A 9,005-nucleotide genomic window follows, 5' to 3' on the forward strand; every position below is an offset into this window, starting at 1 on the left:
TATAATATATTATATTTATATAATATAATAATAATAATAAAAATAATAATATTAATATTAATAATATAATACTAAATAATAATTAATATTACTAAAATAATATTTAATATAATTCACGATAAATTAATATCATTATATGATAGATCTTTTTCTCTCTCTTATTTATTATTATTTTTGTAAAAATGTCAAAAACGATGAATGCTCTTTACAAGTTTGAAATTATAAACATGTTGACTTTAAAAAGCATCGTTTTCGTTCCCTCGAATCGAGAACGATGTCTCTATCTCTCGTCGTTCTTTTTTATTAGCCCCTCAAAGGGCCAAAGAGCGCAGACAAGTAGCCGAGAAATAGGTCGAAATATAAGAAAGTGGATGAGGAAAGGAACAAGAGAGGGATACGTTAATAGTTCTCGAAGAGGCTTCGTCGGAATGGCGTAAGTGTTGTATATTTACACTGGCGTTACAGGCTCACACCTGGATGCAAGAATAGCGTCGGTTCTTCTTCCAAGTATTTTCTTGCTCGTGAGTCAACTCGTGTTTGACAAAAGAAATAAGTTCCTTGGTATAAATCTTTTTATTTTATTCGTAAATCATTTCATATTAAAAATACTTCAATTCTTAATTGTATGTAATTATATTTCACGAAGAAACAAATAAGAAAAACGAGTATGGGATTGTGAGTGACATCAATGCCATCAAATTTACCAAGATGGAAGTTTCTCGATCAGCCTCATCTTTCTATCAAATTTTTCAAAGATTAATTTAATTTTAATGAACATTTTTTTAATAATTGATCTGATTATCGAAAAGATACAAACATTCTATTTTTTTTTTTGATACATTTGTTTTTACGTTCGTGATATATTTATGGTACTTAAAAGATATCGGAAGTCTCTTCTTCCTGTTAGACAAAAAGAATGATACCTGATATTTAATCGGTCAAGGGGCTTAAACACTATACTCGGGATGGCTTACACTCGTCGTAAACGAAGTTGCAGATCCTTCTCGTAGCGTTCGATGCTTACCGGGTATAAAAGCCGAAATGAGCGTGGGTATGCATGCAGATGGTGGGTTGTAAGGGGGTCGTCTAAAATAATAAAGACCAAACGGTAGAAAGATGAGAGGTGTTTGTGTTTTTACGAACGACGGCCTATCCCAAAATGATGAGGAACGAATGTTGAGAAAAGAATTTTCTCTTTGAGTGACAATTCCTTTTAAACGGAAGTAAACGCGACGCGCGTTTCTTGCAATGTCCCTGTAGACATTTATTTTTGAACATATTCATTGACATAATAACGAGAGAATTTTTTTTCTGTGTAGTAAATAATTAATTTTTTTTTTCTATTGTTTTTAATGTAAAAAAATTAACTTTATGTGAGAAAATGATTTATAGATTTAATTAGATTTAATTTTTTCTATAGTTAGTAATTGAAATAAAAATTAATTGAATAAAAATATAGAGGATGTTCCAAAAGCCGCTTTACCAAGAAAAGAGAAAACGAAATAATAAATCGCAACATTGGTTTATTAATAGAATTACAATATTTGGTTTTTTTATTTTTATATATATGTATAAGTTGTTGCTAAAAAACAATCAATTCTTCAATTTTCTGTAATTATTTAGTGAATACAACATATAAGTAATGTTAACATTAAAAATAGAAAATAATTGATTATTCAGAAATGGTATTATTGCTATATATTATAAAATTCATGACAATTTTCGAACAGCCAATCATTGTGAGTCCACCTCTCGATTCGTAATTTGCGCACCACTGTCCTCAGAACACGTATTAATGGCGTGAGTCGGCAAGTTTCGAATTTGCGTAAGTTATATGTGAATTTTTTCATATTTCACAAATGTATAGAGTATGGTTTGATAGCCAATCAGCACGTGAGAAATATTAAATGTTAATTTACAATTTTGTTATTGGATTCTCAAATATAAGTAATTCTAATTGTTCATTTGTCGAAAGATATTAGAGTCTCGAACTTGATTGGTTGATTAGTTACGCGTGATAAGAACAAAGGAATTAATAACCAATAGAAAATCAAACATTCGATAGAAAATTGGCGCTTTCTTTCTGAATAATCGGATTGGTTAATTCGCGTAATTCTCTGAAAAGAAATCGTTGAAAATATTATATTAGTAAGAGTTGAAATTGGGAAATATTTAGTAAGTTTCTTAGGTATTTCTTTGACTCGGAACGCCATCTTTCACAAATCCCTATCGTTCTTTTCGGAACGGTCGAACGTTTGCGTTCGTGTTGAAAAACGTGACCGTGCTACAACCAAGAGTACCGTGTGGCGGTCGACAAGAGGGAGTGTTATGCATGATATTGCATACTAACGTATAATAAAGGTATTGTGTGACGGAATGCAGTTGTCGAAATAAATCATTTATACTTTTCCACGGATAGAAGATTAAAACGGTTCGTACGGGTCTGTTCTACCGGCATACATTCATCAATTTACGCGATTACAAAGATTGGTTATTGGAAAAATGGCGGCTGAAATGCTAAACAAGAACCGAATGATGGTTTTTAAGAACAAAGGCAAGGATCAAGAAGTGAGTATTTTTTCGTCTTTAAGATATGCGATAATCATCTATTTTAACAGCTAATATTCTAGAAACATCGTCGCCATACTTTCTTCTTTTAGCAATGACAGAGCATTTACAATTTACGTTTGATGTGTCCTCGTCTCGTGCGTGTCTCTCCTACCGATTCCTACGTACCACATTTTCTTTCCTTCCATATCATTTGTACGAATGAGTCAAACCATCGCGGTTTCGATGGTAAACATATTGTTTTTCAATAAAGATTGGTGATATAATATTATTATCATTACTATTCTTCCTCGACAAACTTCAAAACAAATACTATTATTAGGAGGATTTTTTTTTATATACACGCTATTTCGTTCTTAATAAAAATTTTTCTTTCGCATTATTCATTATAAAATATTGAATCGAGTAATTGTCATAATATTATTTACGTCAAAATATTACGCAATTTATTTGAAATCGTAGAGAGTTTTTTTTTTTTTCTATTATAATTATTTACTATTGTTTATATTACGTCTTAAAAATTGTTTTACCATTACATTGCTGTCACTGATAATATTTGATTATAATTATTTTTTAATTATGATTTTTGTTTTTCATTTTTGTATTCCCATTAAACGTTTTCCCTGTTTTCTTTTCACATGGGAACAATTAACTTATAAATAGCAGTATTAGTCATAAAATAAGATATGTATAAATCATGTTTATGATTTTTATGGTTAAATATATTCTCTCTATATCCTCATATGAAAGATTAAATCTTTAATGCGCGAAGGCATTATTCTTTTTTCTTTATATATGTTATTTTATATGTTGTGTTAACAGGAAATGCGAAGAAGACGAAATGAAGTGACAGTGGAGTTGCGTAAAAACAAGCGCGAAGAGACTTTACAAAAAAGAAGAAATGTACCTATTACAGACTCTACCGGTAATTTAATAAATGCTGGAATAAATATTGAAAGTTCTATCAGAACTTTCGCTTTATATAATTTTCTTAATGTTTGTTACAATAAAAAACATTAACGACTTTCTATGATATTAGATGAAGATGATAATGAAAAGAATTTGTCACAAATCAATTTAAAGGAATTAGTAATGAAAGCGAAAAGCCTTGACCCTGCTGAGCAATTACAAGCTGTTCAATCAGCAAGAAAGTTACTTTCTTCGGATCGCAATCCTCCAATTGATCCATTAATTCAGAGTGGTATCTTACCAATTTTAGTTCGTTGTCTTGAACAGCACAATAGGTATAGTAATGTGATATTTCTTAAATAGTATGCGATTATGTTAATATTTAAATGATTTTATTTGTTTTATATATAGTTCATCTCTACAATTCGAAGCAGCATGGGCTCTTACGAATATCGCTAGTGGAACATCCGCTCAAACGCAAGCTGTAGTCGCAGCTGGTGCTGTTCCACTTTTTCTACATTTGTTACTTTCGAGTCAGCAAAATGTTTGTGAACAAGCTGTCTGGGCTTTAGGTGAGTATTCATTTGAAGAATATTCATTTTAATGTTTTCAAACGATAAACAATGAGACGTTGTTTTTAGGAAATATTATTGGAGATGGTCCAGTACCTAGAGACTATGTTATCAATCTTGGTGTTGTACAGCCTCTGTTAAGGTTTATTAAACCTGATATTCCACTACCTTTTTTACGTAATGTCACATGGGTGATTGTCAACTTGTGTAGAAATAAAGAGCCTCCTCCACCTGTTCAAACGATAAAGGACATATTACCTGCACTTAATATACTCATCCATCACACAGATATTAATGTTCGTAATATCTCTTTGAGTAATGAAAATTAAGTTTACAAAATTTAGTAATAATAAGATATTATTTTATTTACATTATTATCATTATTTAATTCGAACGTGTTTATTATTCTTACTTCAGGTTCTTATCGACACAGTTTGGGCATTAAGTTATCTTACTGATAGCGGTAATGAACAAATTCAGATGGTGATAGATAGCGGTATTGTACCACGTCTTATTCCTCTCTTGTCGCACAAAGAAGTTAAACTATTGACAGCAGCTTTACGCGCGGTTGGCAATATCGTAACTGGCTCGGATGAACAAACACAAGTTGTTTTAAATTGTGACGCTCTTTCACATTTTCCAAATTTATTAACTCATCCAAAAGAGAAGATTTGTAAAGAAGCTATTTGGTTCCTTTCTAACATTACTGCGGGTAATCAAACACAAGTTCAAGCGGTAATAGATGCTGGATTATTACCACTTATTATTCGTAATTTGGCGAAGGTATAAACATCTCTTTTTGTTTTTTTCTTTTGATTTTTAAAGTGACCCGCTTGAGAGATGAATTTTAATTGAAATTACAATTTCAATTTCAGGGAGAATTCCAAACACAAAAAGAAGCAGCATGGGCAATCAGTAATTTAACAATAAGTGGTAATAGTGAACAAGTAGGACGGCTTATACAAGAAGGAGTCATAGGACCTTTCTGCGATCTTCTCTCATGTAAAGATACCCAGGTTATACAGGTTGTACTTGATGGTATACAAAACATGCTCAAAGTTGCTGGTGCACATGTTGAATATTTGGCTAACATGATAGAGGAATGTTCAGGTTAGTATCGTTCTTACGATAACATAATATTTTATCCAATCGTATAAACTAATGAAAATATATATTTATATTTTGTAGGCTTGGATAAAATTGAACAACTTCAAAATCATGAAAACGTAGACATTTATAAACTAGCTTATGATATTATCGAGCAATATTTTTCAGGAGAGGTAAGGAACAATATTGTTTTTATAGACAATGATTGGATAAGACTTATTAGTTTAATGTAACTTAACTAATGAATTTTTTTCTTCGCGATTACATAGGCTGATGAAACTAATTGTCCAGCGCAGGCTGGAGATGGAACATTTGAATTTGATCAGACAATGAATATTCCGAGTGAAGGTTTTAAATTCTGAGAGAGTCTCCTTTCTTTTTCATCCGATCGTGCCGTCCCCCGACAAAATCCGAGGTGGAGCAAATCTGCTTTCCCTTTCCTCCTAATCCTACATTTTCTTCTGCTCCACTGACAACACGTGGTATTATTTATCTCGTGCTACTATTTGAACCAAGAGTCGTACTTCTTGCTGATTCAGAGACAAAGCAATCTGCTGATTTTTCTGACTACAGAGAGACTAAAAATGGAAGAATTACGGAGCTGACGAACTGTTATGAAGCAAGCATCGACTGTGTCCTTATGTTCTATCCTTCCAATTCTTCTGATATGTATGTTACCTTTCTTTATTACGCATAATAAAAGTATTGGCGGAGCGAGTCTTAGCCGGACGCAGCTAGCAATACGATATGTGCGAGTAAATTATTCTAGTAAATTGATTAGTTGCTCTCTCAAACGGAGGCGCAGAGAGGAGACCTTTTTATTGCTTGAACATGTTGCTCTTTACTCAAACTCAGGATGAGTCTTGCTTAGCGATGTTACATTTATAAAACGATTCGTGTATATTTTAGGCATGTTAAATTTATAATGATATTGATTACTAAATAAATGAATCGATTGACTACTCTTTACTAGCATAATTAATGATTGTCGACATTTCTATAAGGAGCTAGCAGCCAATAAAAGTAATAGCGTGAATCCGGCATAACTCTAACCTTCAGTCTGGCGTTTTGCCTCAAGTTTAATGTCGAATTAATAAACTGTACTATTTTATACAACATATCTCAATGAATGCTAATAAGTAGCATCGAAGGAAAATTAATCATAAACAACAAGAATTTATTTTGACTTTATATATATATATATATATATATCATTTTTTGTGTTACTTTATTATAATACAATTAAGATTCTTCGCTAAATCGAATTGTGGGTGCTTTGAATGGATGTACATCATCTGCATATAAATCCTCTGGCAATGGTTCTTTACTTAAATCGGGTAAATAAGTTGGGAAATATGGGGGAGTTTCTGATCGTCTACGAGGTAGCACCGTGTCGTATAAATAACAAAAGGTATTTGTTTCTCCAGGTATGTTATGGCCCATAACCCAAATAACATTATATTTTGTATTTATTCGTAAAATCTGAAAAAGCAAGAATTATATGAGACACCTAATCGACAATTAATATTGTTTTCTTTAAAGAAATTGATATCACTAAAAAGTAATGAATAATGTATATACATATATAGTTGTAAATTGTATTTGTTTAATATCTTACCCTGTAACCTCTAATTACGCGCCACCGATTACCCATGTGACCAGGTAGTTTAGTACCTGGCATTACACGAGCCATTGCTCCACCACTGCCAATGTTTCCTGGCCTTCTGTGAGTTTTAGTTACGCCATGAGACGCAGGCATTCCTTTGAAACCCCATCTTTTCATGACTCCTTGAAAACCACGGTCTACCCTAATTATTATTAATAACAATAATAATAATGATAATAACAATAATAATAATAATAATAATAATAATAATAATAATAATAATAATATTAAGAAATATCGTTCTTTAGAATAACGCATGCTTTATCATTAATATACAAATATATATTTCAAATGAATAAGTAGTTTTTACGTTTTTGCACGAATGTCAATAACTTCGCCTGGTTTAAAATGAGTCGCGAACAAAGGTGTACCGGGTTGTAATGCAGCTTCTGGCGATATCATAAATCTCATCAAAATACGTTTCGGCATTACTCCGGAATCTTTGAATAAGCCGCAATATTCTTTTCTAAACTATAAATAACAAATATTTTTAATGTTATCAATTGTACCATTGACACGAACTGGAGAGAAAGAGAGAGAGAGAGAGAAAAAGAGAGATAAAAATTCGTTTTAAATTAATACCAATTGTGGGTCTGAACTTTCTGCTCCTACCACGAGAGATCCAAGTCTGTTTATGATAACATGTTGTTTCGTTTTAACTGGGAAAAAATTTTCTGGCGATATATATTTTATTACTTGATTATCAACGATCTGGAAATTAATTTATTATTATTTTCCTAATTTTTTGTATTATGGCACGTCAATGAATCATTTATAATTACCTGCAGTAACGTAGAATTAATTTTTTTTCCATTGCTTAACCACATTGGATAAATACCGATTTTTTTGGCTATCAAACCCGTTCTTCTAAGTCCTTTTCTCCATTCTGTGATTGGTTCAATTGGTTTTAGATTAAGCGGAGAATTATATTTTGATTGTATGACTTCTTTAATAAATGTTTTATTTTCTGCGGTAATATGTTCATCGTGCATCTGTTATAAAAAGAAATAGGAAATATATAAAAAAATTGTAATTAATATAATGCGGACACATGTACAATTATATAAGTTTTTAGGCTATGTGTAAGATTAAACAAGTAATTAGTATTAAATAAAATTTAACTCACAACACGGTTTTGTTTCGGAAGCCAACCTGGATGACGTTTTCTGGGTATATTCATGTGCCTTTCTCGTACAGATACTTTTATAATATCCACGCTGCGAATATTATGATAGAATATTTTATATTTAAAAGAAAACAATTATGAACATAACCTATGTTCCGTTAGATATTTAAATTAAAAGTAACACGATGAATAATATCACTTACCTGTATTTTGAAAGTACGCGCGAAATTAAATTATTGTTAAACGATTTCCAAAACGTCGTCATGATAAATCGTGTTCAATTATTTTATTGTACAAACTGTATTTAAAAGAAAATACTTTTCTTTAGATTATGCATCCATAATACCCGGTTAACCTTAAAAAATAATTCAACTTTGATTTTCTCACGCACGAGTATTCCTATGTATTTATATTTGTTTGTCCTTATAATTAATTATATTCGTGATTATAACAATCGATAACAATCAAATCGAGCGTTGAATAATTTTCACTTTTTAATATAAGAATATGTGTTTTTTATAGACCTAATATATGCTTTAACAAAAATTATTACAGTGGTGTTATCTGATGGAGTTCAGGTGAATGTTGAAGATCTCTGCATTATCTTGCATCTCTCATAAGGTAAACAAGATTACTTCTTATCCAATAGTGGTAATTGAATTTCCAAATCGTATCAACAGATGTCGTTAGTAGTGCATTTATTAGAACTAAACTGAAGAAGCGCGGGCCGACATTCTCAAATATGTCTACCAAGGAAGTACATCGTTTGAAAAAGTGTTTCCCTTCTAAGGCTAAACTTTGGGCAATTTATACGTCTGGAATATATTCGATCAAAATAGGATGAAGGAAATCCATCTTATAGTTTATCGAAGGAATCCATCGGTACGATGCAAGTAAAAAGGTAATTAATTAAATTTAATAATCTCTTAGTTTACAATCAAATAATCGCGTCCATTTTGAATGACAAAAACGTTCCCGCTCATTAAAAATATAAACAAAAAAAAACATTAAAACTAAAAGGAAATCACTAACTCAGAATAATATTTTAATTTTATAC

General features: G+C 31.2%; 2 protein-coding genes across 3 annotated transcripts; one reads left to right on the forward strand and one right to left on the reverse strand.

Annotated features, from left to right (window-relative positions):
- The first annotated feature begins 2,221 nt into the window (after positions 1-2,221).
- On the forward strand, positions 2,222-6,233 carry LOC106783607 (importin subunit alpha-3). 2 transcript variants are annotated; one of them, XM_014742295.1, is made up of 10 exons: positions 2,222-2,361; positions 2,420-2,568; positions 3,391-3,493; positions 3,608-3,812; positions 3,889-4,049; positions 4,119-4,345; positions 4,467-4,832; positions 4,925-5,159; positions 5,238-5,329; positions 5,426-6,233. In XM_014742295.1, exons 2-10 carry the CDS (start codon positions 2,503-2,505, stop codon positions 5,516-5,518), a joined length of 1,548 nt encoding a protein of 515 aa, XP_014597781.1. In that variant the 5' UTR covers positions 2,222-2,361; positions 2,420-2,502; the 3' UTR covers positions 5,519-6,233. The 2 variants fall into 2 exon arrangements, with proteins under 2 accessions (XP_014597781.1, XP_014597780.1); XM_014742294.1 differs by having other exon boundaries at positions 2,222-2,568.
- A 99-nt stretch (positions 6,234-6,332) lies between these two features.
- LOC106783609 (39S ribosomal protein L3, mitochondrial) lies at positions 6,333-8,500 on the reverse strand. Its single transcript, XM_014742296.1, has 7 exons — positions 8,152-8,500; positions 7,949-8,039; positions 7,605-7,814; positions 7,405-7,533; positions 7,133-7,293; positions 6,775-6,964; positions 6,333-6,638 (listed from the first exon to the last, which is right to left on the reverse strand). Exons 1-7 carry the CDS (start codon positions 8,211-8,213, stop codon positions 6,399-6,401), a joined length of 1,083 nt encoding a protein of 360 aa, XP_014597782.1. The 5' UTR covers positions 8,214-8,500; the 3' UTR covers positions 6,333-6,398.
- Positions 8,501-9,005: the final 505 nt, after the last annotated feature.

Source organism: Polistes canadensis, unplaced genomic scaffold, assembly GCF_001313835.1.
Source record: "Polistes canadensis isolate GaletaPanama2010 unplaced genomic scaffold, ASM131383v1 scaffold_23, whole genome shotgun sequence".
Lineage (NCBI taxonomy): Eukaryota > Metazoa > Arthropoda > Insecta > Hymenoptera > Vespidae > Polistes > Polistes canadensis.

What these genes read in the sequence shown, in the direction of transcription:
- LOC106783607 (XM_014742294.1), top strand. Translation starts at nt 2,503, where the DNA reads ATGGCGGCTGAAATGCTAAACAAGAACCGAATGATGGTTTTTAAGAAC. An exon ending in ACAAGCTGTCTGGGCTTTAG is followed by an intron (nt 4,050 to 4,118) that starts GTGAGTATTCAT and finishes CGTTGTTTTTAG; the next exon opens with GAAATATTATTGGAGATGGT. An exon ending in CATGATAGAGGAATGTTCAG is followed by an intron (nt 5,160 to 5,237) that starts GTTAGTATCGTT and finishes TATATTTTGTAG; the next exon opens with GCTTGGATAAAATTGAACAA.
- LOC106783609 (XM_014742296.1), bottom strand. Translation starts at nt 8,213, where the DNA reads ATGACGACGTTTTGGAAATCGTTTAACAATAATTTAATTTCGCGCGTA. An exon ending in ATTGACATTCGTGCAAAAAC is followed by an intron (nt 6,965 to 7,132) that starts GTAAAAACTACT and finishes AATAATAATTAG; the next exon opens with GGTAGACCGTGGTTTTCAAG. An exon ending in GCGTAATTAGAGGTTACAGG is followed by an intron (nt 6,639 to 6,774) that starts GTAAGATATTAA and finishes TTGCTTTTTCAG; the next exon opens with ATTTTACGAATAAATACAAA.